The sequence below is a fragment of the Chiloscyllium plagiosum genome, chromosome 41, assembly GCF_004010195.1.
Source record: "Chiloscyllium plagiosum isolate BGI_BamShark_2017 chromosome 41, ASM401019v2, whole genome shotgun sequence".
In the NCBI taxonomy this organism is placed as follows: Eukaryota; Metazoa; Chordata; class Chondrichthyes; order Orectolobiformes; family Hemiscylliidae; genus Chiloscyllium; species Chiloscyllium plagiosum.
Window position 1 is genome coordinate 11,319,122 of NC_057750.1, and position 27,761 is coordinate 11,346,882.

Consider the following 27,761-nt stretch of genomic DNA (forward strand, 5'->3'; position numbering starts at 1 on the left):
TATTGCATCCGCTGTACCCGATGTGGCCTCCTCTATATTGGGGAGACAGGCCGGCTACTTGCGGAGCGTTTCAGAGAACACCTCTGGGACACCCGGACCAACCAACCCAACCGCCCCGTGGCTCAACACTTCAACTCCCTCTCCCACTCCACCAAGGACATGCAGGTCCTTGGACTTCTCCATCGCCAGACCATAGCAACACGACGGTTGGAGGAAGAGCGCCTCATCTTCCGCCTAGGAACCCTCCAACCACAAGGGATGAACTCAGATTTCTCCAGTTTCCTCATTTCCCCTCCCCCCACCTTGTCTCAGTCAAATCCCTCGAACTCAGCACCGCCTTCTTAACCTGCAATCTTCTTCCTGACCTCTCTGCGCCCACCCCCACTCCGGACTATCACCCACACCTTGACCTCCTTCCACCTATCGCATTTCCAGAGCCCCTCCTCCCTACCTTTTATCTTAGCCTGCTGGAAACACTTTCCTCATTCCTGAAGGGCTCATGCTCGAAACGTCGATTCTCCTGCTCCTTGGATGCTGCCTGACCTGCTACGCTTTTCCAGCAACACATTTTCAACACTCCTGAGAGCCCTACTATTAACTGCGTAAGTCCTGCCCTGGTTTGCCTTACCAAAATGCAACACATCACATTTACCTAAATTAAACTCCATCTGCCGTTCCTCGGCCCATTGGTCTAGTTGATCAGGATTCCACTGTACTCTCAGATAAGCTTGTTCATGTCCAATAGGCCACCAAATTTGGGAAGTCTGTAATCTCAGCGGCTTTGAAAGAGTTAAACAATTTATCCCATTCTTTCCATACAGTGCTGCATATGTTCATTTTTCTTGTATATTCCCCTTTGAGTTACAGTTGCATCCATTTTCAGGCAGCACACTCCAGATCAGGACAACCTGTTACATAAACAAGTGAAAACTTCTGTTTCATTTGCCAATGGCTGTCAACAACTACTTCATTTATATAGCACCTTTAACATCATCACAGTGTCCTCTGATTAACAACCCACCTGCCAGTAGAATAGTTTCTCATTTTTCCTCCATCTAAATCCCCTCATTATTCTAAGCCCCTCGAGCTACTCTCCTCCTAACGTTCTGAGGTGAACAGTCCTGGGCTTCTTGAGATTTTTCACACTGCAGATATTCAGTACTCGTTAACAAATACAACTTGTTCTTTGCTGGATTTATACCTCCTCCAGGATATAAACCACAAATGGGCTTGAAATGATCTCTCCATACAGACTCTCATTTTCATATTTCTTTAATTTCAAACATTCTGATGTGGGCACAACTGGTACCATGAATGTATTAGTTAGGCAGCCATAAACTACATTGTATTTTACAGTGACACCAAACTGGCACCTTGGATAAATGTTTCAACACCAACACTGTTAATTAAACAGCTCAACACCTTCTGGAGATTTTTGCAAACACCACTGATGAACAGGGGTGTGTTTGTAAGGAACAGTCAGTTCCATTTATTTGTTAACAGATTGCCACTGATTTTGTTTGCTCTGAATTGATGTGACATTTACTGGTCCTCCTGTCAAGTTTTGCAGGGGTGTGCTGATTTCTTTGTGAAGAGGTTAAACTTTAAGCACGAAAGCTAACTTTTGAGAAAATAAATACTATGCAGACCAAGGTGCCCTTGATATACAGGTCACAGAAAGATACCACACAGAGGTACAGCAAGCAATTCAGAAGGCAAGTGGTATATGCACCTTTATTACAAAGTAATTTCAGTAAAAGGGTAAAAAGGATTTACGACAATTGCATAAGACCACATCTGGAGTACTACATATAATTTTGGCCTCCATACCTAAGATGGTTTTGGAGAGAGTTCACCTGAGTAATTCCTGAATATTCTTATGAGGAGTGACAAAGTAGATTGGGTCTATATTCTCTTAGGTTTGGAAGGCTGAGAAGTGATCTCAATAAACATATTAATTTTTTTAAAAAACATGATAGGATAGATGCTGGGAGAATGATTCCTCTAGCTGGGGAGTCAGAATTTATGAGTTCGGGGTAAGCCATTTAGGATTAAGATGAAAGGAAATTTCTTACTAAAAGGGTTCTTAATCTTTCAAATTCTCAACCATATCGTGGATTCTGAAGAAGGATCACTTGACCCGAAACATTAAGTCTGATTTCTCTCCCCAAAAGCTGCCAACCCTGCTGAATTTTTCCAGAAATTTCTATTTTTGTCATGGATTCTTAAATGTTAAATTTATTCAAATCTGACATTGACAGCTTTTTTGGCTACTGTGGGAATCAAGGTTTAATGCAGATAGTGACGGAAGGTGGAATTGATGCAGATAATTAACCATTGAATGGTGGAGCAGGTTCAAAGAGTCGAAAGACCTGCTCCCGTGCGAATGCATTACGTTCTTATTCACTGAAGGTGTAATGTGCTGTATTTAGGTTACACCTTGAATATGCTATGTCCAGCTCCAGTCATCAAGGCACAGAAGAAGATCCAAACTGTGACAGTGCTGGACAGAAGGGCCACAAAGCTGATCTCTAATGTCAAAGAACAAGGAAAAATTTGAAAAATAAAGGTACTTCAGTCTAAAAGTAGGTGAAGCAGAGAGTTCCTAAGAGGGAATGCTAAAAATATATTTCGAAATAAAGCAAATTGAAGCAATTTTACAAGTTAAATCACAAGCCTGATGATAGCAAGACTGATAGCAAGGAAACATTTTGCCACTCAGAGTGATTGTACTCTTGGAAGAAGAGTGAGGGGAAACTCAGAAACTGCTGCTTAGATATTGTTTAGATACAATAATAGGCATTTTCGCAGGCAATAGGGTAAATGGGTACAGTGACTTCCCTCATCATTGAATATGGTCCCATTAGACACTCTACACCAGGAATCCTCCTGCCTGTGCTCCATGAAAGGTATTATCCACTTCCCCCTTTTTCATTAGCTGGAATTTACAATAGAAGAAGGTGCAATACTAATCCTGGAATTCCCTCCCTCAGGGCATTGTGGACCAACCTACAGCACATGGACTGGAGTGGTTCAAGAAGGCAGCTCACCACCCCCTAATCAAGGGCAACTAGGGACAGGCAATAAATGCTGGCAATACGTGAAAAACTTTTTTTTAAAATTAGCTATGGTCTAAATGAACGGAAGAACAGTCTTGAGGGGTATACTCTTGTTCCAACTTTCAGAAGAAACATGTTCATAAAGAGACTAGAGTCAAAAAGTGTGGTGCTGGAAAAGCACAGCAGGTCAGGTGACATCCAAGGATCAGGAGAATTGATGTTTTGGCCATAAGCCCTTCGTCACATTCCTGATGAAGGGCTTATGCGCAAAATATCGATTCTCTGGATCCTCGGATGCTGCCAGACCTGGTGTGCTTTTCCAGCACCACACTTTTCAACTCTGATCTCCACCATCTGCAGTCCTCACTTTCTCCATAAAGAAACTAGATCCAAGATCAGTCAAGTATGTGGGTCAGGAAATGATAATAAATGAATTAACAAAACAGCAGAACCCCCAACAGCCAATAAAGACACAAACTTAATCATGTCGTTAAACAAGGAAAACAAAAAGAATGTGCCAGGATGCTTGTCAGGAAGCTGCAATTATTCTCAAAACCATGAGGCGAAAGAGGAAGATCATTAAGGAGTCTGACTCCTGACTTCTCAATAATGTGGATAAATGTGTGAATGCCAGATGAAAACTGAATTACGGCATTTGATGGTAGAATGCTCACTCTCTCACACAGACACACATTCACGGGAATGGTGATTGGGCAGCTTATTGATGCCTACCAGTTTCTGGGGAAACAATCCAGCTTCTATACACAATGCCTCCCATAGAAAATTGGAACAGCAAAGAGAGTCTGAAGAAGAGTACCAGGTCACCAAAAAGTTGCACTTTGTAAACTTTATCCTGCTCCGTACAAAAGACAAATCTGAGCCATGAATACTTCCAGATTTGTTACTCAAATTTCTCACTATTCTGGGACTTGTTTGGGGTATGGGTAATGGGATAACATTTTTGTCCTAAAGCCCAAAGAGTACAGGAGGAGTGAAGTCTTGCTTCAATTTTAAAGCAGCTTCATTAGACTGCACCTGGGTACTGTGTGTAGTTTTGGTGTCCTGATTTCAGAAAAGATATTATTGCCATAGAGGGAATGCAACAAAGGCTCACCAGACTTGTTCCTGGGATGGCACTATTGTCCTATGGAGAGAGATTGTGCAAATCAGGCCAGTACTGTCCAGGGTTTCAGAGCTTGAGAGGTGTTCTCATTGAAACCTATAAAATACTTACAGGATTAAAAGGGTAGATCCAGATAATATGTTTCCCCAGTTGCAAGTCTAAAACCAATTAGCACAATTTTTTAAAAAAACGGGTACCATTTAGGTCCAATATATGGAGATTTTTTTTATGCAGAGGGTTGTGAATCTTTGGCTTTGAGTATATTTAGGTGTGAATAGATTCCTCATTTCTCAAATTGTGTACATAATTATGGGGATTAGTGGCTAAAAGGCACTGAATTATTCGATCAGCCACGATCGTATTGAATAGCGGAGCAGACTTGGGTTGAATGACCTACTCCAATTCCTATTACAAATCACCATGTAACAGTAACGTTAAGCAGCAAATCTCAAATATCCTTCAAAAATGAAATTAGTTGACTGAAAAAAACTTATATTCATATAGCACCCTTCACAAGCATAGCAGCCAATTTACACACATCAAGCTCCCACGCAACAGCAGTGTGATAATAACCAGAGAATCTCTTTTATTGGTATAGGGATAACTAACAGCCAGGACACGTGAAAAAATCGTTCCTACTTTTCTTCAAAATAGTGCAATGGCATCTTTCTATCATCTAGCCAAGAGGGGAGCCCACATCTTGGTTTCGTTCTTAACCCGGAAGTTGGAACCTCTGACGGTGCATCACTCTGTGCTGTAAGTGCAGTTATTTTCCTGGATTTTCTATAGAATGGGGTCTGACATAAAGGAGTGGCAATACTACTATTCAGCTGCAGCTGTTATGGTGCAAGTGCACATCCTGAAAATGTGAAAGATGCGATAGAAATGTTAGCTCTTTTAAAACATATACTGCAAGCTCCATTGTAAACCAGCCCTGATCCAAAATAACGTGCCAGTTTCTCTGTACACCCCACAAACTTTCGAAAATCCCATTTGGTGCTCGTAACCGTTGTGATTGACTCTTAACTGCTGCCTGAAATGGCCATCAAAATCCACCGTAATCACAGTTTGGAGGTGATGATAGGTACATCTCAAAAATGAATTTTGAAAACTGCCTCCCTTACTTTCTCTGATTATATATTTTTAGCTGCACTTTTATTTATCCAGAGAATTCAAACTCCAGTTAATTTTTTTGGCTTTTGTGTTTCCCTGTCTATTTTTTAACTTATAACAGGCCGCTCACTGCAGCTCGTCCAATAGGCGCTCCAACTTCTCCCTCTTGGTCCCCGAAAATTCTCCCATTCTGGCCGAGCGCCGGAAGAAGTGGAAGGTCGGCATGCACGTGATGCCGGCGGACCGAGCCAGAGGCTCTGCGTCGTCGACATCCACCTCCACGAAGACGACATTGGTCAACTGCTCCGAGAGGTTGTAGAAGTGCGGTCGGATCATGCGGCAGTTGCTGCACCACTCAGCCGAGTACATAACAACCACTAGCTGCTCGGTCTGGCTCAACAGGTTCTGGAACTGCTTGGCGTCCTCCACGTGTCTCACCACCATGCTGCTTCCGGGTCCGTGCCCCGCTTCCCACTGGCCCCGCCCTCAAACCCGCACCCTATTATGACGAAGGTCGACGTCAACATCCCATTGGCTGATTCTCATTGGCCGCTACGGTTTGCTACTTTTTTCATGAATGGGTCGGAAGGGCGTCAGCTCCATTGGCTGGAATGGGGTGATTGACGGCGCAAATAGCCTATCAGAAAGTCCATCAAGGCGGTTTCGTAACCACCCCAATTCTATTCAAAACGACCGGAGACGGTGGATCTGAACTTGCCAAGGACAGATTTCACAAACAGCAATGATATAATGCTCTGTTAAAAGGTCCTGGTGGAAGAGGGTTAGTTAGGTAAAAACAATGACTGCAGATGCTGGAAACCAGATTCTGGATTAGTGGTGCTGGAAGAGCACAGCAGTTCAGGCAGCATCCGAGGAGCAGTAAAATCGACGTTTCGGGCAAAAGCCCTTCATCAGGAATAAAGGAGTGTCTCTACCTTTGAGGGTTCGCGTCCCACCTGCCCGAGAGGTGTGTAATAATATACCTAGGCAGGTTAATTAAAATATGTAAACAAAATAGCGATCCATTCATGGTATTATTCCTCCCCCTGCCTGAGGGCCATGAGACTGAGGTTCAAGGCCTGCTCCCAAAGTGTCAAAACTGCCTGAACAGGTTGGTTAGAAATATGACCTGTTCTGAGTTAATTAACCTAAAACTCTCAACTATGCTTCTCTCTTCGCAAATGCTGCAAGATCTGCTTCAGTATTTCCTGCATTCACAGTATTTTACCCCAGAAACAATGATCAATTAATTCGAGGGAGACTCATATTGGACTCAAAACAGTAACTCTTTCTCTCCACGGGTGCAGCCAAACCTACTGATTTTATCCAGCACTTTCTTTTTTTTTATAATTGATCTTTGTAACTATTGTTTGAGGATAAATATTGGCCAGGACAACAGGAGAACTCCCCTATTCCTAGCTCAGAAGCAGATCAATTAGTCAAATTAGCCTTTACTTGTTTCATATGCATGTCTCCTCCTATACCTTCAATTCCATTTTCAGTAGCATATGTTTCTACTCTCTTTTCTCTCATGTACTCATCTAGTCTCTTTTTGAAAGCATATTTGCCTTGAAACTTCCAATCAGCCTCTTTTGTCTGCTCCAGTCCTTCAAATGAACATCATTATCCACAAGGAGAAAGTGAGAACTGCAGATTTTGGAGATCAGAAAAGTAGATCAGGCAGCATCGCAGGAGCATCGATGTTTCGAGTATAAGCCCTTTATCGGGAATATGGTAGTGGAGAAGAGGGCTGAGAGATAGGAGGGTAGGGGTGAGGGTGAGGTAGCTGGGAAGGCGATAGGTAGATGCAGGTGGGGGGTAATGGTGATAGGTCGGAGGGATCAGAGGGGAGGAATAGGTGGGAAGGAAGATGGACAGGCAGGACAGTTGGATCTGGGATGAGGTGGGGGGAGGGGAGATGAAGAAACTGGTGAAGCCATGTGATTGCAGGGTCCCAAGGCAGAAGATCAGGTGTTCTTCCTCCAGGCATCAGGAAGAATGTCTCATCTTCCTCCTTGGGACTCTTCAACCACATTGCAGCAACGTCGACTTCACCAGTTTCCTCATCTCCCCTCTCCCACCTCATTCCAGGTCCAACCCTCCAACTTGGCATCACCTCTTGAACAGCCCAACCTGTCCATCTTCCTTCCCACCTTTCCGCTCTACCCTCCCATCTAACCTATCACCCCCCCACCTGCATCTACATATTACTTCGCCCCCACACCAGCCCTCGCACCCTCCTGTTTACTTCTCAACCCTCTCCCACCCACATCCATCCACTACATTCCTGACAAAGCCTTTGCCCAAAACATCGATTCTCCTGCTCCTTGAATGCTGCCTAATTTCTAAATGTAGGTTTGCTCACTGAGCTGGAAGGTTTGTTTTCATCACCATATTAGGTAACATCTTCAGTGAGCCTCCGGATTAAGCACTAGTGGTGTAGTCCGCTTTGGATTTATATGTTTGGGTTTCCTTGGGTTGATGATGTCATTTCCTATGGTGATGTCATTTCCTGTTATTTTTCTCATGGCATGGTAAATGGGATCCAAGTGAATGTGTTTGTTGATAGAGTTCTGATTGGAATGCCATGCTTCTAGGAATTCTCGTGCATGTCTCTGTTTGACTTGTCCTTGGATGGATGTGTTATCCCAGTTGAAATGGTGTCCTTTCTCATCTGTATGTAAGGATACTAGTGAGGGGGGGGGGGGTCATGTCTTTTTGTGGCTAATTAATGTTCATGTATCCTGGTGGCTAGTTTTCTGTCTGTTTGTTGACTGTAGTATTTGTTACAGTTCTTGAAAGATATTTTGTAAGTGACATTAATTTTACTTGTCTGTATAGGGTCTTTCAAGTTCATTAGCTGCTGTTTTAGTGTGTTGGTGGGTTTGTGGGCTACCATGGTGCCAAGGATGATGACTTGAAAGACCCTATACAGACAACAAGTAAAATTAATGTCATGGGTACCGCTGCAGAATACTCAGTTGAGAATCCTGATAGGGTGACATGCACAGATAGGCAGGCACTTTAAGATGCTGCGTATGTCAGCTGGCCCATCAAACACTTTCCTGACACTGTCAAGGACATGGAAAAATCCAGCTTCCAGCTGGCAGAAAGTATTACTACAGCTAGCCTATTCCCCAGCTGTGGTTCTATTTCCCTATCCTGCTGAAGACCCAGAGGTGCTCGCACTGCTACCACACTCTTGCTGCAGTCTATGTGTGGACTGGTCATCCGTTTTTCCTCCTTTCCTATGAGGTGCAGCAACACACTAGCATATATTACCAAGGTTGGAGGATTTGCATTATAGGGAGAGGTTGAATAGGTTGGGGCTATTTTCCCTGGAGCGTTGGAGCTGAGGGGTGACCTTACAGAGGTTTATAAAAATCATAAGGGGCATTGATAGAGTAAATAAACCCCGGGGTGGGGGAGTCCAGAACTAGAGGGCATAGGTTTAGGGTGAGAGAGAAAAGATATAAAAGAGACTTAAGGGGTAACTTTTTCACGCACAGGGTGGTGCGTGTGTGGAATGGGCTGCCAGAGGAAGTGGTAGAGGCTGGTACAATTGCAACATGTATGAGGCATCTGGATGGGTACATGAATAGGAAGGGTTTGAAGGGATGTGGGCCACATATTGGCAGGTGAAACTAGATTGGGGTGGCATATCTGGTCGGCATGGACAAGTTGGACTAAAGGGTCTGTTTCCATGCTGTACATCTCTATGACTCTATGTCTTGTGAGCTAGACAGTTGACTGATGGTATAGCACAGCTGAAAATGTGTTGCTGGAAAAGCGCAGCAGGTCAGGCAGCATCCAAGGAACAGGAGAATCTACGTTTCGGGCATAAGCCTATGCCCGAAACATCGACTCTCCTGTTCCTTGGATGCTGCCTGACCTGCTGCGCTTTTCCAGCAACACATTTTCAGCTCTGATCTCCAGCATCTGCAGCCCTCACTTTCTCCTTGAGGGTATAGCACAACCAGGCAGCAATAGTTGATCTCCATAAATGGGTTATGCAACCAAATTTGTAGCTCATACATCACACCAACATTTAATAGTTTCTCAAATTTATAAAATACTCACTCATATCACTTTGACCACCTGCTGAAGAAGCGCCGCTCCAACAGCTAGTGATTCCAAAAACCTGTTGGACTATAATCTGGTGTTGTGTGATTTTTAACAATGTAAACACTCTTCCAACTCACCATTCAGGCAACCCTTGCCAGTTAATTAATTTAATCTAGATGAAGGTTAAAAATCACCCATGATTTTCAACATAACTTATTCATAAACACCAATTATCTGATATGGTTTCCCCTGTCCAACAGTATGGTTGCAGTTAGGGTACTCATAAAAGTGACTTCTTACCTTCTCAATCTCTATCCAGGTCTACACCCTAACATCCAACACTAGGATCATTTCTCTTGTATTGTATTGGCACTATTAATAGAGCAGTTGTTCGCTCCATCTTTACCAAGCTTCCTGCACTTTCTAAATATCACATACTTATGAAATTGCAGGTCCTAGATTTTGGTATTTTGCGACCATGTCTCGGTAATGACTACTTATTTCTATTTATGATGCAAAATCATGTTTTGTTACCAATTCTTTTTTTTTACTGTTTTCTAATCTTTGGTTCTACCTATTGTTACACTCTTACATTAGTACACTTTATCCCTTCCTATCATGTTCTGATACAATTTGCTTCATTGCTACCGTGCTCTTTTACCTTATCTCCTGTATTAACTGATAGAATCTTTCACAACTTGATCCCTTTCCCCCTAATATGTAAAGTCCTCTCTTCTGACCTAGTTATGGCGCGCCAGAGCACAGGTCCCAGGAAGTTCTGCTGAAGACCGTTCCATCAATATAGCTACCATTTTCCCAGTAGTGGTGACCCAGGAATCAAAAGCCATTTCTCTCACGTCAATTTTTGAATCACACATTTAATTTTATTTACAGAATGTCAGTTTCCTTCTGGCCAGCATAAATACAATGGACCAAAGAGCCTGTTTCTGTGCTGTAAAAACCCTATGGCGCGAATGTTAAAAAGAAAAACACGCGTTTGAAATGCTATAGGATACAATGTGGTCCAGTGGTAGTGTCCTTTCTCCAAAACAGAAGGCATTGGTTCAAGTACCACCTGTTCGAGACATGTGTAATAGCACGTTTGAATAGTTTGATTAAAATTGTCTAAAATACAAAGATTAAAGCAGCTTTTGATTATGCCTTAACTGCGCTAAGCCTGATCTCGGATTGATCATTGCTGAGTATTCAAAGTGGAAAAATATTCCTACTCACATCATTGAGCACACAAGTGCTGCCAAATCCTACTGGTAAATGATATCCCCAGTTCTGTATTTTGGAATGGAATATCCACGATTACGTTTGCTTGGTACCAATTATTATTTTATAAACTTGCCCGAAAAATATAACCTTTCTCTCACCTAGAAAATGAATACTACTTAATATATCTAAAATACTCCGAAAGCTAGTGCTTCCAATTAAACCTGTTGGACTATTACCTGATGTGTGATTTTTAACTAAAATACTACTGGTCAATTGCTTGAGAACGGGGTTGGAATAATGAGGTGAATGGTGCGGTAATGCTCTGTGCTGTGAAACCTCCGTGACTCTAATCTTCAAAAAGGGGAGAAAAAGAAAACGCAGACAGAAAACCATTAGGTATTGGCCTGCTTTAATTTAGGTGAACACTGCAAATCATCTCCCTGCAGCTTTTGGATCATCCGCTCCAGAAGGCAGCGGTTGGGTCCCTTGAACTGAAAGATCTTGGCTCCGGTCCTGTAGAACTGGAAGGTGGGGAACCACTCAATGCGGCAAAGCTGCACCACGTCCTTGGCTACGTTGATGTCAACCTCGTAGAAGGCCACCTCCGGATAGGACTCGGCGAACTCATCGAAGTAGAGCTGGATCATCTGGCAGAACTCGCACCAGTGCGCGGAAAAGAGCATGACGACCAAGCGCTGCTCACTCTCCCGCAAAGCCGCCTCGAACTCCACCACACACTTGACGGTGTTGACCTCGCCCATCGCTCCGCCTACTGAGCCGGCCCCGCCCATTCAAGACCCTGGGGCCGGCACTTCCACCCGCAGCCTCGTGACGTCATGGTACGTGACACAGAGACCGCCGACGCCATTGGCCAACACCGTTCAACACCGCCCCGCCAATCACCATCAGCCTCTCCCGTAACTTAGCAACGTCGGTTAAAAATACATTTCAAAAATGGCGTTCTCACTGTTGATAATTCACGTTCTACCGTCGGTTACTCACAGTCGACCAATGATTCGCTCCTAAGTCAGAACTCGGTAGTTTGAAACTCTCATCTCAACCCGAAATCGTTTGATTTGTTGGGGTTTTCAAACCAAGTTTCTTGGTCCCCGCCCACAGCGGAGACGCGATGGCGATTGGGCGAGCGGGCAGTCCGTTGGCGAGACCCGCCTCCGTCGCGATGATGGACGGCATTATTTACCAATCGTAACCGCAGTAGAACCGACCCCTTTCTCCCGATTGGCCTGTGCCTTCCGACGCCTGGCCAATAGGACAGGCTCCAGGGGGCCTGTAGCTCGAGCTAGTGTCTTGATTTGCACCGAGCGCGGCGGCCGGGAGGAGGAGTGCAGACGAGAAAAACAACATGAAGAATTAACTCGGCGGGGAACGGACGGGTTATGGCGGACGGGGGTCGATGAGGAGGGAAAGCCGTGTCTACCTACTGTGATGATCGGGATATAATTAAAACAAATAATTGCGTCCAAGTAAATCAGCAGGTAGCGACCCGCTCCCAGCGAGAGTGTGTTTTTTTTTAATTTGATTGCTGTGGTGCTCAGGGCGCCCGTTACACGGCGGCTTCGAAGTGCCCGTTGGTTTTTTTTCCATCATCCAGGCCAGGAATTCGCGCTGAAGGAGCCGGTTTCCCAGAAAGTGCCTCTCTGGAAAGGATTGATTCCGGGGGGGTGGGGGGGTACAGTCCTCTTGCCCCACCAAGCCCATCTTGTGGGTGGGGGAAGAGGGGGGAGGGGCGGGGGCAAGTTCTCGACAGCTCTAACTGCGCATGGGCGCCGAGCTGGCCGGGACTTGTAGTTCTGGTACTATTTCTCCTTTAGAGAGCGAGACTGTGTTGTCTTTTTTTTTTGTAGGAAGGTAGTTGGAGGGTGAAGCATCCCAGTAGAGATTTTAGATAGGCCGACTGGCCCTGACCCGGTGTTGGTTCCCGTACCGCAGGATTGCAAGGATATCTATCACTCGGTGAACTACAAGGCCCAGCATGCACCGGGTGCAGCCAAGCGCGAAAAAGGGGCAGGTCTTCACTGGCAGGAGCGGGGAAGAAGTGTCAGAATCCTTCGAAATTCAGCTTCAGGTGGAGTTGTTCAGGTCATGGTGGTATTTGGGATATTTGATCTTTTAATACACATTTTATCTATGCTGATTGAGAAGCAGTACCTCCTCCTTGCTAGTTAATGTGGGAGCATTTTTTAGGATCTGCAGTTATATTGAGTGATGGTGTTATTCTTCAGTGCTGTAGTGAGGAGAGTGTTGCATTGTTTGCAGCAGCTCTTTTCAGATAAATGTGAAAGATCCCTTGGTGCTATTTTGATGAGGAAGCACAGTGGAGTTGGCTGATGCCTTAGCCAATGTTTATCCCTCAACCAGCATTGCCCAAAATATCTTGTTGTGGGATCTTATTGGCACAGGTTGGCACCAGCATTACAAGTAATGATTATACATTAAACATATATAAATAGAAAAGGTCTTTTCCCTGGGGTGGGGGTGTCCAAACTAGAGGGCATGTGTTTAAGATGAGAAGGGAAAGACTTAAAAGGGACCTAAAGGGCAAAGGTTTTTTTTATGTAAAGGGTGGTGCATGTATGGAATGAGCTGCCACAAGAAGTGGTGGAGGCTGGTATAATTACCCGGTATTTAAAGGACATCTGGATGGGTATATGAATAGGAAGGATTTAGAGGGATATGGGCCAAATGCTGCCAAATGGGACTAGATGAATTTTGGATATCTATTTGGCATGGACAAGTTGGACCAAAGGGTCTGTTTCCCTGTTGTACATCTCTGACTATAATGCCTTGTGTTTTTGAAAAGTCCTTTATTAATGCAACCCCTTCTATTTCCTAATGAAGGGCTTATTCTCCTGCTCCTTGGATGCTGCCAGACCTGCTCTGCTTTTCCAGCACCACACTCTCTACTCTGATCTCCAGCGTCTGCAGTCCTCACTTTCTCCTATTTCCAATATTTGCATGGCATAAAGTTTGATTGTGGTCAGCTCACTTATAACGGTTGTCTGTAGTCAGCAGAAAAGTAAGGAGGGGGATGGTGATTGGAATCTATCTTTGAAAGACTCTGACAATGATTGAGAGATTTGGAGGACACTTGTAGATGGTAGGTAGAAATAATTTAGAATGGTTGGACTGCCTTCAAAATATTATCTTTGTCATGATTCATTTTGTCCAATGTGGTCGTTGCTGGCTGGCTAGCATTTATTGCCTGTCCCTACCTGCCTTGAGGAGATGGTGGTGAATGGCCTTCTTAAATTGCTGCAGTCCACTCATACTGCCATTAGGAAGGGAATTCCAGGATTTGGATCCAGCGACAGTGAAGGAATGATTATATATTTCCAAGTCATGATGATGAGTGGCTTGGAGAGGAGCTTGAAGATGGCGGTGTCCCCATATATCTCCTACCTGTGTCCTTCTAGGTGGAAGTGGTCATGGGTTTGAAAGGTGCTGTTTGAGGATCTTGAGTGAATTTCTGCTCTGCATCTTGTACCACTGCTATTGAATGTTGGTGGTGGAGGGAGTGGATGCTTGTGAATGTAATGCCAGTCAAGTGGGCTTTGTCCTGGATGATGTAAAGCTTCTTGAGTGTTGTTGGGGCCACACTCAACCAGGCAAGTGGAGAAGTTTCCATCATACTCCTGACTTGTGCCTTGCAGATGAGGATCAAGCTTTGAGGAGTCAGGAGGTGTGAGTTACTTGCTGCAATTTTCCTAGCCTCTGACCTGCTCTTGTAACCACTGCAATTATGTGGTGAGTCAGTTGAGTTTCTAGTCTATGATACATCCTAAGATGTTGTTAGCATGGGAAGGTAACACCATTCAATGTTGAGGGGTTTTGGTTAGATTGTCTCCTTTTGGTGATGATCATAGCCTGGCATTTGTGTGACGCAAATGTTACTTGCCACTTGTCAGCCCAAGACTGGATATTGTCCAGATCTTGTTGCATTTGCACAAGGACTGCTTCAGTGTCTGAGGAGTCACGAATGGTGCTGAACATTGCACAAACATTGACAAATGTCCCCACTTCTGACCTTTTTGATGGAAGGTAATTGATGGAACAGCTGAAGATGGTGGACCTAGGACACTACCCTGAGGAATTCCTGCAGAGATGTCCTGGAATTCCTTTGATTTTCCATTCTCAGGGTTTATGTATTTGTTATCTGATGCAAGTGGCACCTTGACTACTATGTATATTGTTTTGAACAGTTTGCCATTCAGAGTTGCTTGCTTAATGTACGTTTTGAAGCCACTTAGTCCTCTGTGAGAAAGTCTCTGTGGTAAATGGGCAACCTCCAGTTATCTGATTCTCCCACAAGAAGAATAATTCTTTCCATATTCACCCAGTCAAGTCTCCTCGGGGCTTGATGTTTCAATTACATCACCTCTGACTCTTCAAGAACCCCAGTGGATATGGATTTAGCTTTTCCTCAGAAGACAATCCTTTGTTAGTTGCTTTCTCATATAACTGGTTTGGTTTGTGCCATATGAGCGGCTGAGTCAACTAGGCATATGTTGTCTGAAGGCTTTATTCCTGATGAAGGGCTTTTGCCCGAAACGTCGATTTTGCCTGTCCTTGGATGCTGCCTGAATTGCTGTGCTCTTCCAGCACCACTAATCCAGAATATGTTGTCTGAAGTTTAGAAGAATGAGGTGTAATTTTGTTGAAACAGAAAATTCTGAAGGGGCTTACCTTTGAATTTTCTTTTTAATAATGGTGTGCAGTTTCAAGGTAATCATTCAGGACTGAGGAGAAATTTATGAATCTATGTAATTCTATGCCCACACAGCCAAATGCACCAACATTGAATAAATTTAAGGCTCATTGGATAAATTTAGAACTGTGTGGATTTTTTTCACTTCAGAATTGAGAAATGTGGTTGGGAAAGATGGTATTGAGGCAAAAGATTAGTCATGGAATATTGAATGATACAGCAGGCCCAAAAAAACCACCTACCTATTACTCTTGCTTCTTATTGTCTTAAGCCACATAAAAATAGACCAGGAATCTTGTTTCTTTCCCTAAAATGCGGAACCAGGTTGGATGTTACAGTAATACATAAACTTATAAGATCCTTTTATTGGCACCAATTTTGTATTTCCAGACTTGTTTTGCTTTTGGAAGCTCAGTTCAGATCCTCGGTCTACTGTGATGGGATTTGAACCCTTATATATTGGGATTGCCCACTCATGGTCATTTCAGTGATTGATGACTGAGTCTGATTTGGAGAGTTCTGGGCCACTAACCGTAAGAATTGGAGCAGAAATAGGTAATTCGTCTTTTGAATCTGCTTCATTGTTTGATATGTTTTTCAACACCATTTCCCTGCCTTCTCTCCGTAATCCTTATCCCCTTACCTGTTAAGAAACCATTTATCTCTGTCTTAAATGCACTTAAATGTCTTGGCCTCTACAGCCTCTGTGGCAACGAGTTCCATGATTCACTACCCGCCGGCTGAAGAAATTTCTCCTAATCTCAGTTCTAAACGATCATCCTTTCGTTCTGAGGCTGTGTCCCTAGATAACCTAATTCTCTCCTTGTGGAGGCATCTTCTCCACGTCCACTCACTCCAGGCCTCTTGGTATTCTGCAAGTTTCAGTGAGATCCCCCTCCTCCTTCTAAACTCCATCAAGTACAGACAGAGTTTTGAACCGCTCCTTCTATGACAAGCTCTTTGCCCTGGGATCATTTGCTTGAACCTCCTGTACACTATGTCCAAGGTAAATGCATCCTTCCTTCAATAGGTGGTTCAAATGCAGTTTGACCAGAGCCTTATTCAACCTCAGTAGTACATTTCTGCACTTGTATTCAAACCTTTTTGAAGTGAATGCCAACATTGCATCTGTCTTCCTAATTGCCAACTGAAGCTGTATGGTAACCTTATTAGAATTCTGAACTAATCCTCCCAAGTCCCTTTGTACTTCAGATTTCCAAAGCATTTCTCCGTTTAGAAAATAGACTATGTCTTTTCTTCCTACCAAAATGCGAAATCTCATATATGGAATGCTGTACTTCAGAAGGCAGTGGAGGCCGAGTCTCTGGATACTTTCGAGAGAGAGAGAGATGGATAGAGCTCTTAAAGACAGTGGAATCAAGGGTAATGAAGATAAGGCAGGAACAGGTTACTGATTGTGGATGATCAGCCATGATCATAATGAATGGCTCGAAGGGCCAAATGGCCTACTCCTGCACCTATTGTCTCATGCTTGTCCACATTGTATTCCATCTGCCACTTCTTTGCCCACTCTCCTAACCTGTCCAAGTCCTTCTGCAACATCCCCGCTCCCTCAACATGTGTCATCTGCAAACTAAGCAACAATGCCCTTGGTTGCTTTGTCCAGATTGTTAAGGTTGTTAATATGCAAATTTCCTAGCTCTTAGGTTCTGGATGTGATATCTTTTGCATCAACAGAAGTTTTCTACGCAAACAAGTTGGGTATTGAGCATATCACTCAGGCCAAAAAGCTTTCTTCCCCATTATGTTGCTGTGAAATACCTGACAGACATAGTTGAGATATGGCAAACTCCAATTTAAATACCCAGTGGCAAAGATGTATTTTTGAGGGAAATGTGTAGGATGCATTTTACAGCATGCAAACCCTAAACAAATGTCACCACATTCACAGGCAAGGTAAAAGAAATAGTCTCTATTCTTCAAAACCTGCAAAACCTCTCACTTTCCCATATCGTGTTCCATCTACCACTACTTTGCCCTCTCTCCTAGTTTGTCCAAGTCCTCCTTCAGCTGCTCCACTTTCTCAGCGATTCTTGCTCCTCCACCTGTCTTTGTCCAGACCATTAATGTACAATGCAAATAGTTCCAACATGGACTCCCGTGGAACTCCATTAGTCACTGGCTGCCATCCTTAAAAAGTCCACTTTCTGCCAGTCAGCTAATCCTTTATCCATGTAAGTACCTTGCCCTTAAAACCATTGACTGTTTTCTTAGCAGCCTCCTGTGTGGCACCTTGTCAAAGGCCTTCTGGAAATCCAAATCGATCTCATCCACTGGCTCTCCATTGTCTAATTTGTTCATTACCTACTCAAAGACTTCCAAAGAATAATAAGATTTGTTAGCCATGACCTCCCCTTGATGAAGCTGTGCTGACTCCACCCTATTTTACCGTGCACTTCCAAATACTCCGCAATCTCATCCTTAACAATGAACTCTTAAAATCTTACCAACAACTGACATCAGGCTAACTGGCCTATAGTTTCCTGTCTTCTGCCTCCCTCCCTTCACACATGTGCACACACATATGTTGGTGTTACATTTACCATTTTCCAGCCATCAATCTCTGATTCCAGTGATTCTTGAATCAGATTCCTTCAGAACTCAGGTTGGTTTATTTACCATCAGACCTTTCAACTTACCCAGCATCTTTGCCTTCGTGATGGCCACTGCACTCACTTCTGTTACCTGACTCTCTTGAAGTTCTGGTGTCTTCTACTTTGAAAACTAATGCAAAGTACCTAATTCAATTCCTCCACCTACCTTATTTTCTAGTCCAATGTGCACTCTGCCTCTCTCTTTACCTTTTCGGTATCTTAAAAACCTCTTGCAATCTTTTTTATTATTACTAGCTAGCTTACTCTTACATTCAACAGTGACCTGCTGATTGATGAATTCTGTTGAGTAAAGTGTCACTGTGACTCGATATTCCCACTTGGTTTCAGCAATCTGCAAAGAGATGTCTTGATGGATTTGCCTGTGTCAAACAAGCAGTTGCAGTTTACTAGTGTTCTGTATATGTGGATTGTGTCGGTTTTGTTCCTTTTTTGCAGCAGATGCCAAACTACTTGGGCATTACGATGGCTTAGTGGTTGCCACTGCTGCCTCTGCGCCAGGGACCCGGGTTCAATTCCAGCCTCTGGCAACTATCCGTGTGGAGTTTGCACATTCTCCCTGTGTCTACATGGGTTTCCTCAGAGTGCTCAGGTTTCCTCCCGCAGTCCAGATATGTGCTGGTTAGGTGAATTGGCCATACTAAATTGCCTGTAGTGTTCAAGGATGTGTGGGTTAGGTACATTAGTCAGGGGTAAATATAGGATAATAGAGTAGGGGAATGCGTCTGGGTGGATTACTCTTCGGAGGGTTGGTGTGGACTTGTTGGGTCGCAGGGCCTGTTTCCACACTGCAGGAATTCTACGATTCTACTTTGCCAGTTCATCTCCAAATGAGACTGTGCACATCAGAAACCATGGCTGGTCTGGCTACATTCCTGCCTTTCTCTGAATTAACAGATCCCAATAGCAGGAAATGTGTTTCCTGCTTCACTGGGGTGGTTGGCAGTTAATAGTAACCAAGCACTCTGCCTCCAATAATTCTGAAAGTGTGTGTGATTGAGACGGCATGTTGTGCTTGGATGTGGAGCCATTGTAGTTGGAATTTATTGATGGTACAGGTGAGTATGAGCTTTTATTGTAAAGAAAGTTAGAATCCATTAAGGAATCCAAATAGATGCCATCATTAAATTCTATCAGCATTCATGAAGATGGGAAGCTTTGAATTTAACATTCTTTTCCCCATCAGCTGAGTTAACTTTTATTTAGAAGGCTGTCACAATCTGTCAGACATCTATGATTCCTCATTCAGAGATTTATGTTGCTACAAGATCCATAGTGCATTTATTATCAAATGCATCTAACATGACCTTTGCTAGTTCAGTAATAATTGTTGACGAGAGGTGAGAGGGAAGAGTGCTCATACTTTAGGGCTGCTTTTCATTGCAACTGCTGTATTTCAGTTTATTGTAGCTTAATGAAAAGTCTAGTCTCATCAGGGTTTCTGGATGACCGAAAAGTGTCTCGTGTTCAATATTTGGTTACTAACCCATCAGTAGAAGCAGCACTGAATGAACAGCTATTCACTTTGTGATGATGCTATGTTAGCAGAAATCAGGTCTTCTCTTCCGATGTTGCTTTATTGTCTTTCTTTCTCATTTGCTCCTGTGTCCTCAATCTTTCAAAGACCTTAATCCATATCTTGTCCAACTGCGCACAAGTCTTTGAATGTTGACAGGCTGTTTGAGTGTATGAATTTATCGAGGAGCTGACAATTCCTCATCTGATCGAATCTGAATTTTTTTTAGCCGAGATCATAGAGTCATACTGCACGGAAACAGACCCTTCAGTCCATCTCACTACACTGGCCACGTATCCCAATCTGACTTAGTCCCATTTTCCAGCACTTGGCCCATATCCCTCCAAACCCTTGCTATTCATGTACCCATTCAAATACCTTTTTAAATGTTATAATTGTACAAGCCTCCACCTCCTCTAGCAACTCATTCAATGCACTCCAAGCTTCTGCATGAAAAAGTTATTCTTTAGGTGCTTTTTAAAATCTTTCCCCTTAATCCTGTGCCCTCTAGTTTTAGACTCCCTCCACCCTAGGAAAAATGGGCAAATTTTCAAATGATAAAAGAATGAAAGGGTGACGAGTAATGTTGGTTCACTGATTTATAATCTAGAGCATTTTGTCTGAAAGGGTGTTGGGAGCAGATTCTGTCATCGGTTCAAAGGAAATTGAATACATGAAAAGGAAAGCTTTTGCAAGGTTAAGGGAGTAGTTTGAGTGGTCATCTCCTCTGATCTCCAAAAGCCTAATTGGACAATCGGGAGAAGATCCAAAGCAGCCTGATTTTCTTTTCACTCTCCCCACCCCAAGAAGCATCTATTGATGGAGTTTGTTGAAGAAGGTACGTTTTATGAATATATTATTCCTGGTTCAAGTTAGTAATTGAGGGGTAATTTATTTTAGTTCTGGAAAGATTAAAGTTATAAAAGTGAGGGACTTAAAATACTGGGCTGTAGGCATTTACAGCTAAAGGAATGGCATTTCAGAAAGTTAAATGTTTGTTTAACCAACTCAGAATAGAAGAGATGGCACTATAATACAGCAAGTGGGCTGGCTTAGCTATGAAGAACTGAAGACACAACATCCGCAATCCTTGCAACAAGGGAGATTTTAAATTTTTTTGGGGAGTTAAATGCTCAACTGGTTAGAATTCCATGAATGCTGAAATGTTGTGAAGCCACTTATTTCGCCAAATCAAAGAAGAAATTGTAAATAAATAATTTAAAAGCTGATTCGAGGGCATTTGAAATGGGTAGAGTTTAGACGATCTCTAGTTTCGGTTTATCTGGTTGTTTGCTGCAGGAGTTAGTTTTGGATCGTGTATGGTTTGCAGCTCACAGAGAAGATAGCCACAGTAGCTGACAGTCTATTCTGTGAACAAAGTAAAAGTCTTACCTTGGTTCACTGTGTAGAATATGGGTGGGGCTTATTTTCTGTTTTCTGTTTGAGGGAATAGAAAGTGAATGTTTATCTAGTTGAATTAGAAGATAATAATCTACACTGTGCCCCACAGATTCTTGTTTAAAATAAAGAAATTTGCTGAATAAGCTGAGTAGTATTGATAAAGTAAACAGAAGAAGGGATCAAAGTATTCACAGTCATAGATGGTAAATTAAAGTTATGCACCTGAGAATAGTTGGAGCTGGGACAACGTGAAGATCACCATGATTCTTTGGAGGCTTAATTACAGTTGTTCCCTACAAACATTTTTTTTAAACCTTTTAAAAATTGATCTGTCTTGGAGAATGCTTAACTAAAGTAGGGAGTAAACCCAAGTTCATTACATAGTTATAAACTATATTAATCAAAACAAAATCTATTCACTTATAATAACTGTTATAATAACTGAATATTCCCTGTTACCATGCTGGTAGAGGACATTAGCATTACCTCATTAATGTCCAAGGAAACCTGCTCTGCTTAGTGCTCAGCTGTCTCACTCCCCACTTGTTGCTTCATCAGTGTTGCCCTCCCACATTCGGTGCCCTGCTTGACGTGCTATAGAGCACAGTAGTGAGTGCGATGAAGTCAGTGAAGGATGAGGAGCAGGTCGTGCAAGTATTCAGAGTGGGGTAGTGAAAGAATTAGGATCCCAGAATTGATTTTGTTTAAACCTTTGCAAGAACATATATTTTCTATTGCTCCTCTCCTTTAGTGCAGACACCTTGCTGTTGTGTTTTGCTGGCCATTGATGAAACAGGCACTACCACTGCATGGTGATGAGTGTCCCTCCTGCAGTTCTGATGGCAGTAATCACACCAATACTATAAAGTTTGCTTACTTTCTAAAACAGAAGTGAAATATTTTTGATACATTTTGCTAAAACAGAATATTTTCGGATTTTTTTTTAAAAAAACATTATTGGTCCCTAACTAGATCATAAGTGGTTAGAGGTTTGGTTGTAATGTAAATGCTGACATTGATTAGATGGGCTGAATGGCCAGTTGTTTGCAGTAATTCCTGAACAACCAAGCTAATAAATCTTCTTTTGCCCTTTACAGATATGCTAGTGTTGGCACAGATACTAACCATGCCTGTTGGCATCTCTCTGGGGATCTGTACAATGTTAACAGCTGTCTTTTATCTTGGCAGGTCTCAATGGTTGGAAAGGGTGTGAAGCGGAAGCGCCATGCCGATGGGGGTCTGGATTCCTGTCAGAACCTTGCTGACTGTCCGGAGTCCTATAGCCTCAAGCGGCAGCTGGTACTCAACACCTCCCTGAATAAGATGCAGAATGGGCGGGCACTGCCGGAGCTCAGCCTTCGGCGCACTGTCCTGATTGCTAACACCCTGCGGCAGATCCAAGAAGAGATCCGGCTGGAAAGCAGCCAGCTGGCATCTGCCATGGCCTTGGATTCTGGGTGTTCGGAATTAGGCAGCCAACGGGATGTCCCACCTTCGCGGCTGACAACTGAGAGCCACCCCGCTGGATTCGGCGATGGCCTTGAGGACTTTACATCTGCTGCTTCTGATGAGGACCACTCCCTCTCCTCTGCTATCAACTCCATCCTCCGGGATCTTGACATCATTGTTGATGAAAGCCCTTCACCTTCAATCCCACAGGACAATCTGGGCCTGCCAGAAGCAATGGACACAGCAGCAGAAGACTGGAACAAAGAGGAAATCCAGTCCACAGAGCCCTGTAGACCTTTGGAGTCAGTTTTTGGCAGCTTTGAAATCATGAGCTCTAGTTACCTTGTAGGTGTGACCTTGGATGACCTTTTTCTTGACATTGACACCTCTGTGTGTGACTGCGATGTGGCTACAGTGGGGCCGGCTCCCAGTGGCCGTGCAGTGCCCCCTGGTGTGGCTGATGACCTGGCTAAGACTTTCACCTCATGCAATTCCTCTTCTTCATTGGGAGCCAGTCCAACTTTAAGAACTGACCTGAATGACCTGGATCACATCATGGAGATCCTGGTCAGCTCCTGAGGAGCTACCTCACTGTGACAGGCTACTGACTGACTTCTGCAAGCCAAAGACACACCCCCTCACTTTCGAAGGGCAGCAATGCTGGCGCAGTCCTGTTGCTCACTTTCTACTCAGGGCTCCATATCAACATGGAGCAGTGTTTCAGATCAATGTATATGATTCGGGGAGTTAGGGGCTGTAAATAAATGTAATTTTTTATCTATTGGTTTTGGCCCTACCAACATCATCGAACAAATGCCTCCGGGCAGCTGCACAGGGCCTTATGAGAACAGATCAAAGTTACTCCTTATTGTATCCTAAAAATAAGGTTGAACATTTTTTTAAAAAATTAATCATAGTGCTCTAAGTGTGTGTGTATTGTGTGACTTCTGCTTTTTTTCCAAAATCTGGATTTGAAGATTTTTTGTTTTTAAATTGAGATTATACAAAGGAAGAGTTGTCTTTTTGAGCCTCCCTCCATTTTGAATGCAAAGTCATGCATGTCATGTTAATTGCAAGGGAACTGGAATGAAGCTGCTGCTGGAATAAAGCCATTGACTCATATTCTGACTCTACAATGCAGTTACAAGGGAGGTTCACCAGGCAGGTCCTAACCTTATCCAAAGTGGTTGTGGTTTTAGACCTGTGGCTTTATCGATATTTTTAATAAGCCTGTTCAGACCCTATGATGCACTTCTGGAGCAGGTGATCTGAACCTGGGCATTCTAGCCTAGAGGTAAGAACACTTCCACTGCATCACAGGAGTCTCCAGACCAACAGCTTCACACTGTTGCCTGCCAGATGAATGTGGATTTCAGGTAGTGTTTAATTGCTGCAGTTTTCAACTGAGCAAAGAGGGCTAGGCTCTAGATGTCTTGCTGTTGTTCCAAAATATGACACTTATTGTCCAGCTTTTGAGACCAGATTTTTTATTTTACACCCCTTCTCCCCACCCATGCTCCAAACTTGCACTGTGGATTTTGATCTGTTAAAGAGCTTGGAAAGTTAACTGTGTTGAATCTCAGCCCCAGTCATCCTGCTGCTGTGGTCCAGAGCAGTCCTATGCCTTAATTCTGTTCCTTACATTGGGAATCTGGTGGCTGCCAACCTTTCACCTGCAAGCCTCCTTATCTCCTAAGGATTCTGATCTGAATGGAGTTGTTTACATTGTCAGCTGCGTATCTTGCCTTTTCTGAACTTGAACTTGCCATCCGCTACTGATGTGGAGGATAATGGCTGAAGGTAGACAGTTTGGAGTTCCTTAGTGTGTGACAGGAATGAAAATGCCCTTGTCTTCTAAAACGTTTTAACAGTGAACTAGCCAGCCCAATGGATATGGTGTAGAGGTGCTACAGTGATTCTGTACTGATATTTACTTGCTATTTGTGTTTTTGACTGCTTCAGCATGTTGTTAATCTTTATCTGCAGTATATAAAGCTGTCAGATACGAATTTCACAGGGTGGAACAACTTAAATTGCTTTGGATTTGACATAGTTTTCGAAGCACCATTCAGTATTGTTTAGTAATTTTTAAAATGTCTTGATTTTCTGATACAGGTAGATATTCAGAGCATGGACACAGCTGTTGAAGGTTGAGGTCCCCTTTTAGTTTTATAAGCGAAGATAGGTTAAATAGCCATATTAATTGATTGGTATTTAATGACCGCACTGTAGGCACAGTTAAATATTCTTAAATCTCTGTTTCATGAAAGCACATTGCGTGGAACAGAGTTTTATAGTATTGAGTTAACTTTTTGTACTGTGTATATGCCACTTAATTTGTACTGTGTTTATTTTTCATGGGGGATGGTTCAGATGAAATAGGTATGGACTGGGGTGGAGGGGAGGAGGTAGGGCACACAAAGTTCCAAGCCAGTCCTAGCATTATCCATTTCACAAGGCAAAGTTTTTTTTTAAATGAGAGTATCATTTAGCCAATGCTCCCAGTTCATGTACTTTTCTTCCCTAAAGGGGAAATTTGAAATTTAATGGGAGCGTCCAATAAGGGTGATTTTATAACTTCGGTAACATGAATTTTGTGTGGCAGTGATCACAAATCATGATGCAACCAAGGTGCTTTTTAACACTAAGTGTGGAAAGAAGCCTCCAACATAAGAAATGATCATTAGTAAGTTTGGTCCGTAATCATGCAGGTTGCTGAACTGATGCATGCACTTGAGATTCTGGTTGGTGGCTTTACTATGTTGTTAGGGTTCGTCGAGTTATTCCTACAGGCTGCAATGTTTACCCCACCCTCTCCCAAATTTTAACTTTAGACAATTTATATTCCGTACTCTAGGGCAGTACAGTTTGATCATTTTTCAGAGGATGAAGCAGTGGAGAAACCAGTTGCATGCTTTTGATTTTTTTTTTTGCTTATTTTGTCACTTTATATAGTATTGATTTTGCACCCAGTATCTTAGGATACTGAGCAGATAATGTGACTTATTAATTTTTTTTCTTCCTTCTACCAGTTTTCTCTCTCACTCTCTGTTTCTGCATTATGAATTCTTGTGTATGATGTCCTATGGCTTGAATCTTCAGTCCTATTTAAGCCATGCTTTGATTGTATAACTTTGTATTCCACCTTCCAGAGAATTTTTAAAAATCCTCCACACATCATGCACCCTCCCATGGATGACTGCTTTTGTATCATTTTATACAAATTAATTTTATAGTGGTGGTTTTGAACTTTTAACCCGAAGTATGGTTTCTGCCATTCTGTTAGCTGCAGCACCTGATGTTTAGTTTCCTATTTAATTGCCCACTGGTGAATACCACTCTCATTTCATTGTTCAAACTTTGAGAGCTTTTGACACCTTAAGTATAAGTACTGGGTCTTGGGGAATAGTGGTGTCACCACCTCTAGGCCAGAAAGTTTGGGTTCAATTTCTGTCTCTCCTGGAAATGTCAGAACATGCCTGAACACATTAATTAAAACTCTATTTTTTTGAGACTTAAAAATGTGGTGCCCTGTTTAGCCTCCTTGCTGGATTGAGAACTGCTTCCCAAGTTGGAAGGACTGCACACTTAATGCCTGTCCCTAGTGTTTGCTTTATTCTATGCAAGTTTAACCTCACTGAAATGATTGCTTTAATTTTTTTTATGTAGTTATGGATAAAGGTTTATGCTTTCACCTTCCCCTAGGCCACGCTTCAGTTTGGATATTTAAGAAATAAAACGGTTGCAAATATTTTAAAAGTTTTCACATTTGTTAATGGTGCAGTGAAGTGTTCTGTGGGGTTGTCCAGTAGAACTGTTAAGGTAGGGTACACCTTGTACACATTTTAAAAAATCTTGTAGTGGGAATTAAATTACTGATTATGGGAGTGTAGAATTGGAGAAGGTGAGCAGGAGTCTGCTGTTAATGGATGCTTTTGGGAATATGATTAATTGTTGGTTTAACAATTGGGGATTGGCAGTGCTGAGAATAACGTTGCAGGCTAGCAAGTGTGGAAGAATGCTCCCTGTTTTGTGCATCTGGTCCAGGTTGCTTACACTGACCTAGCTTGTCCTGTGCCAAGGTGGCTGTAGATCATATTGTTTCTGGAATGCGCCTTCCGATTGTGCATTTATGATTAATGGCCCAGGAACTGGAGAGGGTGGGTATGTTGTAATAATCTTGTATTCAGTTGCGATACGTCTGCAACATTTACCCCTGGAGGCCAACAGCCAAGCTTGTGGAAACACTCAACAAATCAATCAAAAAAGAGATGGTCAGGCCACTGTTTCTGTAGGACTGCTGGCTGATCAATCTCTTTCCCATTCTGTCCAATGCGTGTGTTCATATTCCTTTTTTGCCCTGGGTGGTAAAAGCTAACTCGACTATCCAGAATCTGAACTTCAAATTGAGAAGTTAACAGTTATCTTTAATTGCAAAACAAGGGTCACAAACTGTAGAACACTTCAAGCTAACTTACTATGGAATGATAGTTTTGATTATGTCAGTTCAATACTGGAGAAAGCAGGGGGTTTGAAAAAGACTTTGTTTGTGTGTATGTATTAAAAAGACTATCTTGTTAAGGGAAAATTATGTGAATTTTATTTAATGATAATAGTTATATATTTATGGAAATGTTTAATGCTGGAAGATTTGATTTAATGCAGTAAGTCCTTTAGAGTGAAATTACACATCTACCTGTAAACAGTTCCACACGAACCCAGCACAACTGTTCAACACAGACTTCTGGGGAATAGCAGTGAACTCGAGAGGTTTTAATTTGGTTGCAGTTTCTCCTGTCTGAGTGGCGCTGATATGCTGAGGTCTGGATGTACAGGGACTAACTGTGCTCTAGATTCTTCCTGCATGACACCTGCCTGTTCAGAGAGGGGTTGATGCAACTCATTGATCTATTTGCACCTCGTGTTCTCACACATGCACTTTCCAGTAAAGGTTGCCGAACAGTGATCTAGCATGGAACTCTTTACCACCACAAAAGCCTTGAATATTAAGGTTTCCTACCACTGTGAGGGGATTACTTATGCCCCTATCTGTTTAAACTGGCTAGCCAGTGTCTCCAGCTCCAAAGTCTGTTCAGTGCTTGTACCTGCAAGTACACCTTGTTTCCTCATTGGGGTGAGGATTGTAAAAGGAGCAGTCATTCTGGATGTGTGAGGTGCTTGTTATTTAAGCTGCTAATGCAGGACCTGGTTGGTACCAGCAGTGTGCTGTGGTTTAGTGTGTCAAGCAGACTGTGGTGCTGCTCAATTTCTATGCAATTACTGTCCAATGAAAATGCAGGTATTTACATTTTCTTAAAATAAAAATTTTAAACAGACAAATTGTGCATCTGCAGTTTTGTTTTTACAACTTTTAACACCTTCTGTCTTTTTCATGCAACAATTACCATACTTCAACCTTGAGTTAGGAGAAAGTGAGGACTGCAGATGCTGGAGA

The 27,761-nt window shown here is 42.8% G+C and overlaps 3 protein-coding genes across 5 annotated transcripts; 1 reads left to right on the forward strand and 2 right to left on the reverse strand.

Annotated features, from left to right (window-relative positions):
• Positions 1–3,980: 3,980 nt before the first annotated feature.
• LOC122542854 (thioredoxin-like) lies at positions 3,981–6,149 on the reverse strand. Its single transcript, XM_043680949.1, has one exon. The coding sequence runs from the start codon at positions 5,737–5,739 to the stop codon at positions 5,422–5,424; it is 318 nt and encodes a 105-aa protein (XP_043536884.1). The 5' UTR covers positions 5,740–6,149; the 3' UTR covers positions 3,981–5,421.
• A 3,970-nt stretch (positions 6,150–10,119) lies between these two features.
• Positions 10,120–12,315, reverse strand: LOC122542856 (thioredoxin-like). Its single transcript, XM_043680953.1, has one exon. It carries the CDS (start codon positions 11,370–11,372, stop codon positions 10,974–10,976), a length of 399 nt encoding a protein of 132 aa, XP_043536888.1. The 5' UTR covers positions 11,373–12,315; the 3' UTR covers positions 10,120–10,973.
• On the forward strand, positions 11,990–27,640 carry LOC122542855 (SERTA domain-containing protein 2-like). 3 transcript variants are annotated; one of them, XM_043680951.1, is made up of 3 exons: positions 11,990–12,077; positions 20,084–20,294; positions 22,046–27,640. In XM_043680951.1, exon 3 carries the CDS (start codon positions 22,052–22,054, stop codon positions 22,883–22,885), a length of 834 nt encoding a protein of 277 aa, XP_043536886.1. In that variant the 5' UTR covers positions 11,990–12,077; positions 20,084–20,294; positions 22,046–22,051; the 3' UTR covers positions 22,886–27,640. The 3 variants fall into 3 exon arrangements, with proteins under 3 accessions (XP_043536886.1, XP_043536885.1, XP_043536887.1); XM_043680952.1 differs by lacking the exon at positions 11,990–12,077 and adding an exon at positions 15,234–15,862; XM_043680950.1 differs by lacking the exon at positions 20,084–20,294 and having other exon boundaries at positions 11,991–12,077.
• Positions 27,641–27,761: the final 121 nt, after the last annotated feature.